This window comes from Homalodisca vitripennis, chromosome 8 (genome assembly GCF_021130785.1).
Source record: "Homalodisca vitripennis isolate AUS2020 chromosome 8, UT_GWSS_2.1, whole genome shotgun sequence".
NCBI lineage: Eukaryota > Metazoa > Arthropoda > Insecta > Hemiptera > Cicadellidae > Homalodisca > Homalodisca vitripennis.
Genome location: NC_060214.1, coordinates 105,782,852 through 105,796,174, shown reverse-complemented (window position 1 = coordinate 105,796,174; position 13,323 = coordinate 105,782,852). Strand labels below are relative to the sequence as shown.

Below are 13,323 nucleotides of genomic sequence, written 5' to 3'. Positions count from 1 at the left end.
ACTTTCTTTTTGTGTATTTGTGGTATTCGTAAAAAAATTACCGGTGGAAAATGCTATAATTCATGAAGAATAGATTCAGCATGAACTTTTTTGCCAATATTTAGGAAATGAATACTTTTTAAATGGTCGTCGTTTGAAAACGATAAGGCAAAATTTCACGTGACCTGTGTAAGAACGACATGTCAATGTGGACGTATCTTCACATAACTGTTTGATTCCACGGCACATGTTTTTCTAATGAGCAAACTATTTGTAGCTGTCCACTAAACTCTCTACACTTTTTAATACCTAAAAGTCTCTTAGTTACTGGTAATCGATCCCTATAGAATTTTATTGCGTTGCATAATAGGCACAAACTCAAGAAATAGAATTCGTTTGACGCCGAAGGTATTTTTCATTGCATTCTATAATTATATACACTTTTTAATCTTGTTCTAAGAACAGAAATACAGTTTTTTTTTATTATTATTTATAAATATATAAAGTAAAATATTTCATGATGGCAGTACACAGTACTCCGAAGATCATAAGATCGAGCTGATCTGTGGGTTAAAGGACCAAAGTGGTTTATACCTTTTGCAGGGTGTGTGATTTTTCATGTCAAATGAAGTAAGAAATGTCATGTAAAGTATAGTTCTGTTGCCTTATTTATTGTCTGTCAGTGTGTGATTTTTATAAAAAATATTTAAAACACATAATTCTAACTTTGCAAAATCTTTAGTTTTATTAGGAATATAAATCGTAATAAATAAGAAACTAGATTTTTTTAATATTAATCAGAATTGTGAAATTTGGGATACTTTTATATAAATATTCTAATACATTATTATCTCTTTATTGTTGCTTTTGCTATAAAATGTGTTAGTATGCATTAAACGTTTTGATAAATTTGTTATGCTTTAATTTAAAAAAATATTTATGTAATGTAACCAAATACTTATAAAAATAAAATTAGATGGTATACAAGAGACAAGTATTGATGGCGAGAGAAAAGAAGAGACCTGGATTCTGGCCTATCTGAAAATTGCAGGCGCTACTACTAGTATGTTACAGCACCTTGTTTCGTAATTCCATTATTGTTTCACTGTTTTGATTGATTTGCGGCCTAATTGTTATGTTTTATAAGATAATTTAAATTACGGTACTGTTTTTTATAAATTAAAATTGAGCAAAATTTATGTTTCTAATAAATTCTAATTATTAGGCTCTACAGTGGTTGTAAACAAACAATACCTAATTAAAGGAATGAATTGCTGAAATTGAAGATTTTTTATTGTTAAGCTAACAATTACTAATGTTCATGTGTGTATAATGTAAATGTAGTGCTTTTATGTATATAAAATTTAACATTGATACCTTACTGACTAACAACAATATTGAATATACAGTAAACAAAAAACCTCTTACGCAAAAAAAATAGGAACATTTGTAGTTGGATAAAAAAAAATTTGCTTCAACAGCTTTACAAATACCACGTCAAAAGAAAATAATTACATTTTGCTAAAGTTGTAAACTGTTGAATATGAAACCGAGATAACACAGTTTAATCCTCCAATGGTAAGCATGTTCGGAAGATAACGTAAAAAACTTACTGTTAGTAATGCTGAAATTAACAACCCATTATTTTATTATGTGTTCACATTCATTTAGAAAACATATTGGTCGCTGTGCTTGTATCAGTGTCCATTGGCAATGGTAGTGCTAATTCTTCATCAGACTCAGGGTCACTAGGGTCATCCGAACTGTCAGAGCTGGAACTATCATTGTCATCTTCACCTAGTCGTATGACGAACTCATCTATCTTCCGTCTTCCGTGATGCCGTCCTTCTCCCAGTACTCCTGTTCAATGTGCTGCACGTGGTCACAATAATTTTTCCACTTAGCAGGAGTGGAAAAATTATTAACAATTATAAACAATTCGCAGGGTTGGCTGTGGGGTCAAGCGCCTGAAATTACCGCGCGGCAACACACTAGTACACAGCTGTGCGCCGGCACGGGCCAGGTCTCTTCTTTTCTCTCGCCACCAGTATTCAAAATGCAGCAATGATTTCATCTGTTAAAAACAACGATCAGCTGATTATTAATCGGCAATTAAACAACATTAATAAATCGATTAGTTCATTTTCAGTAATAGAATGCGCTCAGTACAACCTTCCCCACTCCATTATTATTTATTATAGTGTAATATATTTGGTATATTTTAATTCATCTATATGTACCAAGAATTTTTACTACGATTTTTTCAGAAAATATCTTCTTTACTTTTACAGATTAAATTTTGTTTATGACCGCCATTTTCAAACCTGAAATAACACAATCCTGGAACCTTTTAAAAAGTCAGGTCTTAATTAGAATATACATTTTAAAATTTTATTCAATTTAAAGATACAATTTTTGTTATATAAATCAGAAATAGGCAGACAACTAGGACTATACTCTACTTAACATTTCTTACTTATTATGATCTGACAGGTGAAATGATACAGCTTGATATGGTAATTTATTGATACTCAGTATTCTGTTTCATTCCCTTGACTTTGAAATAACTTTGGTCGTGTGCATGGGCGACACAAACATTGGTTTAGCTCCCAGTACATGGTTGTTATGAAGCCAAGTATTCATGCTCCTGCTATAGTTACATATCCTAATAATAATAAATCAATTTTAATATTTTTGCAATGTTTTTATACACAAATGGTTGGTATGCTCATACATGGAGTTAAGCTAAAATGAAGGATTTAAATTAACTGATTCGTGAAATTTTTCAGTTAAATTACAATAAGTTTAAATGTGTATATAATCTTTTTTGAAAAATATACCCTATTTTGAACTGCTTTAAAATTTCTCTATTTTATTGTCCGATGAGGGTATTTTCCTTCATTCATATATTTTAGTTAGATAATTTCGGTATTTTAATACTTAAATAATTTTGAAACAATCGATCAGCCTAGCATTCAAGGGATAGGACAAATTTTATTTTTGTTCGCAAAACGTGTCAAGAACGGAAGCTCCATTTCTATATAGAAAACCCCGAATTCGATAAAGGTACATGTTACTCTATGGGATACGGCTTTGTTAGTGATCAATTTTACATTGGTGACATAGACAAGAAAACTTGTTATCAAGTGTTTAATTTTAATATGCATGTTAGGATATTCATATTTTCAATCATTACTTTTGTTCCAATTAATTTTGTATCTTTAAATGTCGCTGAATAGTTCAACACAATAAATATTTTATATGTATTATTTTGTTATATTTCTTTTTTAACTTTAAAGTTTCTTTTCTGTTTAACGATTACGTATAATTAAAAAAAATATTGATGTAGAATAATATACATTTTTTAATCAAAAGCCTGCTCTGTATTACATTTTTTTCCAATAAATGTCTTTATATAAAACACAGAACATGACCTATCGTTTAGTGCTTTTTGAAACTTTAAAAAACCAAAAACGAGACTGTTGTGTTGATTATTTTAATTACATACATTAAATTTGTCATTCTTATTTTCAGTAAAGCCTATTTTATATTTAACATGTCTGAATGGTTCAATGTTATGTTTATTATAAACAGTTCTGTTGAATTATAACATTTCGGTTACTTTTTAATAAGGCAAATGAATTTTTTTTAGGTTTATTTAATTTTGGTTTATATTTTTATATTTAGCGTTTATTTTTATAGGTCATAAAATTAATGATACTATTATTTCAATAATATTTAAATGTATTAGTACAAATATATGTAGTTTCTTAAACTTAGATTAGATTTTTGTATTTTTGCTTTTTACAGTGGTTTTAAATTTCATTATAAAAATGTTCTATTTTTAAGAAATAATCTATTTGAAATTACTGGAAATTCTTCGTGAATGAAACAAGATTTTCCGGATATTTGCCATAGTTCAGTAATGTAAAAAAATCAGTAACACTTCGTTTCTAGATCTGAAATCTGATCTCTTCTTTATCTAAATTACTAACATAACACATAATTACAAACTGGGTTAAAATAAACAAATCATTCCAGTGCGTAGTGACACGCGTCATGAATCACAAACACATGCTGTGCGTCAACTTCACTAACTCTAAAACATGGACTTAATACAAAACTAAACACAACACTAATTATTAAAACTGAACTACAGAATACAGGTCACAATAGGTCTGCATTCGCCGACCAACCATCTTCGACTGTGACCCACGAGTATCAGATATATTATTAGATCATATGCTAGCAATTAAATATCAAATTATATACAGACGGCAATTTATGCTATAGCAGACCGAAATTTCGTCAGGGTTAAATTATATATGGATTATCAGATTAGGGGGAATCTACATTCTGTACCTGTTTTTGTTAATTTTTCAGGTAGCACGGAAGAATCTGAGATCATGCCTGCTTCTGGAGAGAACCAAGCGTCTGCACCTGATGTGATTGTTTCTGGTCCCAGGGATAGAATTGGGAATCTTCCCGTTAGTATTCCTATCAGTCAGTTAAATCTTCCACTACTCTCTGGATGCCAAATCACGATCAGAATGCCCCCTTCCACAGAGTTCGAATCGTTGGATCCAAATGCAGGTCAGTTACAGATTCTCTAAGCTGACGAGGTCGACAAATGAAGGCAGCAATATTTAATTTTAAAGTTGTTTCAATTTCTCTTACTAAACCTTTACTTCGTGTAATCAGGTCTGAGGTAATATAAGTTGCTTGAAATTTCAATTTCTCTGTCAACGATTGTAAATTTATTACTTACATGTTGCCCTTAATTCTGTCTCAGACAACCCCATGCTTTTATAAAATTGATTAGTATTGTGAACCGTTTATCTGAAAGATAGGTTAAAGAACTGACCATTGCAAGGATAAAAATCCATTTTCTATCTAAAATTCATAATATGCGTATGGTGTAGAGACCGAGGGCTTAGTGGGCCTTTCAAAGTATTTGTTTGTATAGTTTGCATTATACAAACATCTCGTTAGGCTTGAGCTATTATCATGATGTGTTTAATTGTGATTGATCAGGACTATCATTGCGGCACAGAGCATAAGCGATTCTTTCTGTCATGAAATTATATTGTAATTCGATATAGCGTAAACATTTCTTCCACCCGGTTCCTTAATACATAGCCAGGGACATAATCGAGAAATTTTTGTTAAACACTAACCATGTGTAATACATTAATAGAATACAAAATTCCCAAAAAACAATACTTTATGGTGAAATATATAAAATAAAAAAATATATAATAAAGATGTTTAATTTCAACCCGTAGAATGTCCCATCATTGATGCAATTGGTTTCTCTGTTTGATAAGATCCTCGCACAGGCCAGTGGCCCATGAGGACGGACAGATTAAGGCTTAAAAGGGGATCGGCCTCTCCTTAAAAAAAAAAAAAAAAAACTACATGACTTTGTAATTATTATGTAAACTGCTGTCTGCTGTCTATTCTGGAAGATAACAATTTTAAACGCATTGTTTAACACTAATTGTTCAATGATACATATACGTGAAGCACGTAATAATATATTTCTTCTGTAAAGCTACTAATTATTTCGACTGGAAATTCGAGTGATTTCCAACCTGAACTATAGATGAGCAAGACTAAGCAACACAAATATTTCAGGTACCACGAGAGAAAATGAAAACATCTCTACTCCTGGTAGTAATCTAGAATATGGAACAGGTTTGAATGATTTCCATCCTGAACTATAGGTGATCAAGATACGAACCGTAACACAAATGTTTCAGGTACCACGAGAGAAAATGAACTCATCTCTACTATTGGTAGTAATCTTGAATTTGGAACAAGTTCGAATGATTTCAATCCTGAACTATAGGTGATCAAGATACTAACCGTAACACAAATGTTTCAGGTACCACGAGAGAAAATGAAAACATCTCTACTCCTGGTAGTAATCTAGAATATGGAACAGGTTCGAAGGATTTCCATCCTGAACTATAGGTGATCAAGATACTAACCGTAACACAAATTTTTCAGGTACTACGAGAGAAAATGAACTCATCTCTACTATTGGTAGTAATCTTGAATTTGGAACAGGTTCGAATGATTTCTATCCTGAACTATAGGTGATCAAGATACTAACCGTAACACAAATGTTTCAGGTACCACGAGAGAAATGAAAACATCTCTACTCCTAGTAGTAATCTAGAATATGGAACAGGTTCGAATGATTTCCATCCTGAACTGTAGGTGATCAAGACTCTAATCGCAACACAAATGTTTCAGGTACCACGAGAGAAAGTGAAAACATCCCTATTGCTGATAATAATCTTGAATCTGGAACAGTTTCGAACAATCCTATCCCCTCGCCTAGACACCCTCAATCAGGTGGTAAGGTGGAAACTGCTAATTAAAGTAATTTTAATAATGTAATTTTAATTTTTAATAATGGAGATATGATTGACGAATAAGTTTTAATTCCTTATGAATTTTAACATTTAGAAAACCCCTTTAAGGTAAATTGAAGGTCTTAAACTTGGACTTAAACATAATAATTTTCCCTTATTTTTAAGGCATTTCTAAATTTGCATTAAAGGTGTTTTTAAACTTTACTGTATGAGCTGGGTAGGTATAGTTATATGAAAAGCTTTAATTGAAAAAGGATTATTTTATATTGAAACAGTTTGAAACAATGAAAACGTTCTTAATTTTGATAAATTTCCTTTCCTGTTAGCAAATTAAATTTAAAAAATATAACATATAACAAAATTTAAAATTCTGAACTTACGGTTATAATATTAAAAAAGAAGCCTTATTAAAGGCTTATTAATATCTCCTTTATCAAAGGAAAACTTGTCATTTACTATTTAGTATTGCTCTTTAAGTAATTTGCTCTTTAGTATTGAAATTTTGTAAATACAAAGTTAGATAACAAGTTCCTTTCTATTGAAGACTCGGTTACAACGTTATCGTTTTGCGAGTGTTTGCCGAAGAATCTTCTATGTTTTTTATTAGTATATAATTATATGCTGAGTGAATAGCGAATTATTCAAAAGGCTGAGAAATTAAATTTCTGAATGTCAGCCCATCCGATAGCTCGAAAACTAACTGATCTAGAGACTATGTATGATGCTTCATTTCTCTATGGACTAAGTACGATGATGATGCATATCACTCCATGGGATTGACTCACCTTTATCTTGTTTCTAACCATGGTAGGAACGAGAAATTAACACAATAAATATATTTTAAAACAAACTGAGGAAAATCGTATAAAATTTTAAGATGTGATATTATTATACATAGAGTTAAAATCAAAAAGTAAATTTCTTTAATTTTTTACTTTTGTGGGGATATAATTTCAGGGAAATCCTGCTTTATATTACCTTCCCTAACTGGTCGGAAGGTTTATTAGGTGCTTTTAAAACTGTATTTAAATTTAACTTTATGAAAAAAAATTAATGAGGCAAAATATACAAAAATTATCAACATACTTAAGGTTTGTCTGATAATTCATGTCTACGTAGACAAGAATGCTTTCTATGACATCCACCATGGAATTTTATTGGGCATTATTTTTTGTGAGTATCTTTTCTGCATGATTTTATATGTCTCTCTGTCCCCAGGACACGCCGAGAGTACAAAGAGCTATAGATTTGAAATTAAGCATGCCCAACAATCTCACCAACGCCTGATATGCGACAAGCGGTATGACGTACTCCTACACTATTCAGCAAGATAGAGAAGTCATACTCAACATTCTGTAATAATCAATCGATCAGCGAAAATTGACTGTATGTTTTCCTTATATTGCAACTAAAAATTTTTAATTTTTGTTTTTAGATAGAGACGAGGACTCAGATAGAACAGAAAACTAATCATGTTGGTCAAGAACGGAAGTTTCCACTGTGCCAGTCGTTCACTAGGTAAATATAACTACCCATAATTCAAAATATAAATGATTGTGTATCTTTAGTTATAAAAACATATATTGCACTGTATGTAATTTACACACGTGATTTACATAATTTCAAACAATATTATGAAGTTTTGGTCGTGGTTGGTCGACGAATGCAAACCTCTTGTGACCTGTATTCTGTAGTTTAGTTTGTTTTAATAATTAGTGTTGTGTTTAGTTTTTTATTAAGTGCATGTTTTATATAGTTAATGAAGTTAACACATAACATGGTTGTTGTGGTTCCTGACTTGCGCGTGTCACAACGCTCTGGTATGATTTGTTTATATTAACATACTTTGTAATTATGGGTTTGGTTAGTTATTCACCTGAAGAAGAGGTCAGATTGCAGATCTCGAAACGTAGTTACTGATATTTTTATCACTGAACGATTGCAAATTCCCGGAAAAGCCCTGTTTCCTTCACAATCCTTCCATCGTCAAAAGCAAACTTCAAACAAAGAATATTATGAAGGATGAGAAAATGATAGACCTGATTCAAAGATTAATTGATCATTAAAAGTTGTGGTTTCCCGGTGGGGCACCAGCGAGTACTCTTATGAGAGCGTTAAGTAGTTCTAAATCATCCCTGAGGTAAGTCATAATAATTGCTAGAATCTTCGTCTTGGTGATCCGTCCCCTTAAGCTAGCTAACATAGTGCTGGTGGCTGCAACACTTCAGGACAGAGGGTGGAGTGACCACGGTCCTCGTGAGGCATTTTATGTCTTCGGTGAGCTGGACAACGAGGGGAGTTTCCTAATGGTGATGCTGTTCAGGGCTGTCACTAGAGCTCTCAGCTAATGGTCCCACACATGGGTGTATCCTGTACCTCTGGGGGTATACCGGTGAAAACTGGCAGGAATTACCCAATCCCACACTTGCCATTGGTCTGCGGTCTGCGTAACGGAACTGAAATCTAGGGACCACAAAGGAAGAGGCCTTGGCTTCCATCCCTGTATCTTCGGGTGGAGAATTCGGGACTGAACAAAATGGCCCGATGATCCGAAGTACAGAGGGTACTGATAAGCCAATTTGCCCTTCCATTTAAATGGGGGCATCATGCTGCACTGCAGACCGTGCCAATAATGATGGAGGAGAAGAACCTTCGCGCACTGCGGAAAGGGCAAGAAGAAGACAATGTCGGTTCGAGGAACTGACTAAGGAGACCACAGAACCTATAGTCAGGGGGAGGTGGGATCCTTGCGGGCAACCCTAACAATCCGTCCCCTTTCGCTGAACTAGGTTCGTAGTCTTCAAGAGCATCGTCATCAAGAAGATCATTGGGCAGTGAAATGTCACCGAAATTCATGTCGTAGGTTCTGTTCGTTATGAGAAATCATAATAAACTCGTATGTAACAAGTGTATTTTTTAAGGTCCAAGTTTGATATGTTTTTAAACATCAGTCATTACGGAGTTTATCATTAAATGAGGGTCATTATGAGGTTTCTTACATAGGAGGCTGTAATATCAGCGTATGTTAGAGGTGGTTTAACTAGCTTTTATTACAATAAACCATTGACAGTGATGTGTTTACATCGGCAAACAACTACTTTCCAGGTGGATTTATTGTGTTTCCACATACATATCTCAGAGTGCCATCTTGATTAATTGTAGGCCATCATGTGTTGTAGGGTAAAATTTTCAAAGGTTACTCTGCACTCTGCACCCTGTGTAGCCCATTAAGTTGATCTGGGGAGCACATCAGTAACTAGAATCCTCCCCAAAACGGCAGAGGGGAGAGTCCGGAATCCTGTGCTTGGAAATTTTTGACTGAATAATTTTGAGAACTATGTTTACACGTACATAAATGTCAGTGTTTCTATAAATGCATAATCATTGCCACAAGTCAGTATGTTCCACTTGATAAGGATAAATTCTGCTTATCATTACGATACGTAATTAGAACTTTATTTTACACTCTGTACGTTTTTTATACTTAACAAAAGTTACCCTTAGGTACTATAAACTGCCATTTATATAATTATGCGTATTTAGACACCATATGGCATCTACTATGATTTTAATTCATTTATAGCGATTATTTATAACACAGTTTGGCTTTCTTGTTGCAGATTTGGTACCATCAGATATGCTTCATAGATGCTTCTATTCAAAGTCTGAATTTCCACTGAAGTATGAAATTGCTGACAATGAACGACGAGTCAAATATGGTGCTACGTTAAACAATAAGAAGAAAATTTGTTATCAAAGATGTAGAGCTGGTTGGTGGCCCTTCAATCGGGCACACAGTTTTCCTTTAATAGTTTAAGTATTTTAATGTAATGTTTTAATGAATCCTATGTTTAATTTATTAGTGATGTATTGATCTACTTGTATGTTTCCTGCAAGGCAGAACCCATTTTCTGCATTAATTTATATTGCAATTAATAAAAGTTTGAAATGTTAATAATATTAATATTTTATAATTTCCCCTTTGAATGTATAATTTTCTATTAGTTTTTATAATCAAATAAATCCATATCTGAGATTGAAAGCTCTCCACAAAAATCCCTACGTTTTCGAAAATCTAAAGTTCCGACAAACAAAAATGTAAAGATATTTCGTAAAATGTGAAAAAGTTGAGAGTTTGCCTTGAAAAATTTGAATCAGTCTATTTTTTTGAAAATATAATATGCAAAGTATGATATGTTTTGGCGGCTTGTTCAAAATGTCCGTTCACTTTTTTATTTCCTCTGATAGTCAGGAGTCGTAACTAAAATTGCAGTTTATAAGCTCAAATTTTATTTGAGAATATTTTTCTTAGATTTTTTTTATCTTGACAACTTTAAAACCAACCGTCAGACAAAGGCCCTGACAGAAGCGACGTTCAGTACCTCTATCTAGTTGTCTGAAAGCTATATAACTATTATATATGTGTCTGACGCTTTTTTATGAGTGCATCAGTCTAAAATAAATTTCTCCCAAGAAAAAAACTATCGTATCGTATTAAAAAAAAAAAACCTTTTGATGTCCTCCAATTTCCAACTCCACCCCAAAACCAGCGTTGACGACTGATTTTTTCCTAAGGGAAATTCTTCTATCTATTTCAAGAAACACCAGTTTATGTGCTATACAATGTAAATTGACTCATGGCTCCTGAAATACTCAAGAACGTTACGCAGTTTACAATTAATAAGACATGGTAATGTGAGGAAGTTTCTGAGAGGCTGGAAAGAATGAAATAACTCGATTTCGGTGGACATTGAGTTAACAAACTATCCGCATATGTTGCCAACACAAAGTAAAGTTTAAATTCCCGGACAGGTTGGGAACTGGAAAATTATTTGCTATTGTCTGTAATTTAATCACAATGCTTTTGTGACTACTGCCTCAAATCAACATTTTTCATAAATTTCATTCTCAGAAAAAATGTTATTACAATTTATGTATGTATAATATATTACGGTTTGTATTGTACATATTTTTAATGAAGTTCAGTTGTACTGAATAATTTCCTTTTCAGTTTGATTAATGTTTTCTTTCTATACACTATCAATAAACCTAAACTACTTTTTATTAGTATGGCATTGTTAGGGATTGAGCACTTTTTGCGGGTGCGACATACTGAAAAATATTCTTTATTTATTAAAAAAAGTAGGAGTACGCAATACCAATGAATACTAGACTCGCTAAGCTAGCATTTATAATTTAAAGCACATTACAGCTAGAACATACTATAGAATTTTACATCCCGTTTTATAGGCTACAATGATGCATAGACGAATCCCAAGGATAAATATGGATCACGTGACTTATTCTTGTCTGTAAGGAAATGTATTTTCATACAAATTTAAAGTCTACACATCTGCTCGTTAAAAAAAAATATAATTTAGACAGACAGGAATACAATTTTTCGATCCCCTCGAGTGATAAGCTTCGCTAACGCAAGCAACGACAAAACAAAACAAGTCAACAAGGCAAATAAACGTGGTTTTGCTTCAACAACCAACATCCATCGGAAGGCTCTATTCACACTTTTCAGAAATATATTTCAACATTTATTTGTGACAATGGAACGATTATGAAAGAAACAGGACTTTTCTGATCATTAGCCAAATTTCAGTGGTACAAAAAATCAGTTACACTACGTTTAGAGATCTAATATTTATTTATCCGATCTCTGCCTGAATCGAAAGGAGCACGTACTCTCCTTCAGAGAAAGTCAGTTTGGCACCAATGGAAGACGTATGAAGGGTCCTGACAAACTAAATTACTCACAAATTCTTATTCTTGAGAACCTTGGTATCTTGGACACAAAAGGTCGTATCAAGAAGAGATCACTCCAAGGAGCACTCGCCGAGACCAAAAGCTTAACTTCCCTCAAGTGCGGCTTGAGGTCGGGAGGAAGTTTCACCTACTTTGGCCCAACCTTGTATAATGACCTCCCTGACAATAAAGACTAATGCTGTTAGCATTTTTAAAAGAAAATGAATCAATTTTTCAACAGCAGAAGCTAAGATGTTACTAAAGGACTTGTATATTAAGCCGAGACTTTATTCATTAGTTTTTAGGTTTTAGAACTTTTTATATATTTCACTTACAACATTTTTATTTCTTTTTCTATATTTTATTTTCCTAAAATACATAAGTCACAGCGTTGTAACTGTATTTGTAAATATTTTTATATTTGGTTTGTTGTTATGTAGTTATTATATACCATTTGACGCAAGTTATTCCGAAGAACAGGTATGTACTGAGAAATACTTAGAAATAAAAGCAGTTTTATTTATATCCATATATGAGCCTCATTATAATATATTAGTTTAAGCTTTCAGCGTATGGATTGATTACATTCAAGTACAGAGGCCTTGCATATTTCCTAACATACTGGGGTGCGTAGGGACATTCATTTTGGGCTGTAACGGTCATCAGCTACTGGCTACAACTCCCAAGTAAGATAAGCAGCTGTTATCAGTAGTACAGGCATTGCCTGATAACAGCGGCCAAGACTACACATGCCTACTGTTAATGAGCATTCTGTAATGGCTTAATTGGTTTATTACTACTAATAACCTTCTGGTCGAAGTCGACGGTAGATAATTTTGGTCTACAATCTTAAAAATGTTAAGAAATAAGCGGGTGTCTTTATTAATAAAAGTTCTGTGCCAAGATTAATTAATTATGACCCATATTACATAATAAACCAGTGTAAAGGGGTCGATTTGCCGTCGGTAAACCATATCATCTCTTGGCGTTACTGAACATATTGTAACGTCAAAGTAAATGAGTATGAACCATAGTTTTTAAAGATTAAGGTATAATTATACAATCTATTCAAGATTTCTATATGATTTGGTTCACGAATTATTGTCATAATTTTATCTCTTTACAGTAAATAATGCCAAATCTTATAAAGTAATCAGTTAAAGCCTAATTTTCTTGTGATCTCACAATTACGGTTTCAATTTCTAAG

At 32.8% G+C, this 13,323-nt stretch overlaps 1 protein-coding gene across 7 annotated transcripts in view; it reads left to right on the top strand.

Annotated features, from left to right (window-relative positions):
* Nucleotides 1-10,322, top strand: part of LOC124367844 — a 64,030-nt gene extending 53,708 nt beyond the window's left edge. For all 7 annotated transcript variants that reach the window (XM_046825005.1, XM_046825004.1, XM_046825003.1 and 4 more), the window contains 4 exons: nt 4,363-4,572; nt 6,241-6,345; nt 7,798-7,880; nt 9,983-10,322. In XM_046825005.1, coding sequence (XP_046680961.1) covers nt 4,363-4,572; nt 6,241-6,345; nt 7,798-7,832 — 350 coding nt within the window. In that variant the 3' untranslated portion in view covers nt 7,833-7,880; nt 9,983-10,322. The remainder of the gene's footprint in view (nt 1-4,362; nt 4,573-6,240; nt 6,346-7,797; nt 7,881-9,982) is intronic.
* The last annotated feature ends 3,001 nt before the right edge of the window (nt 10,323-13,323 follow it).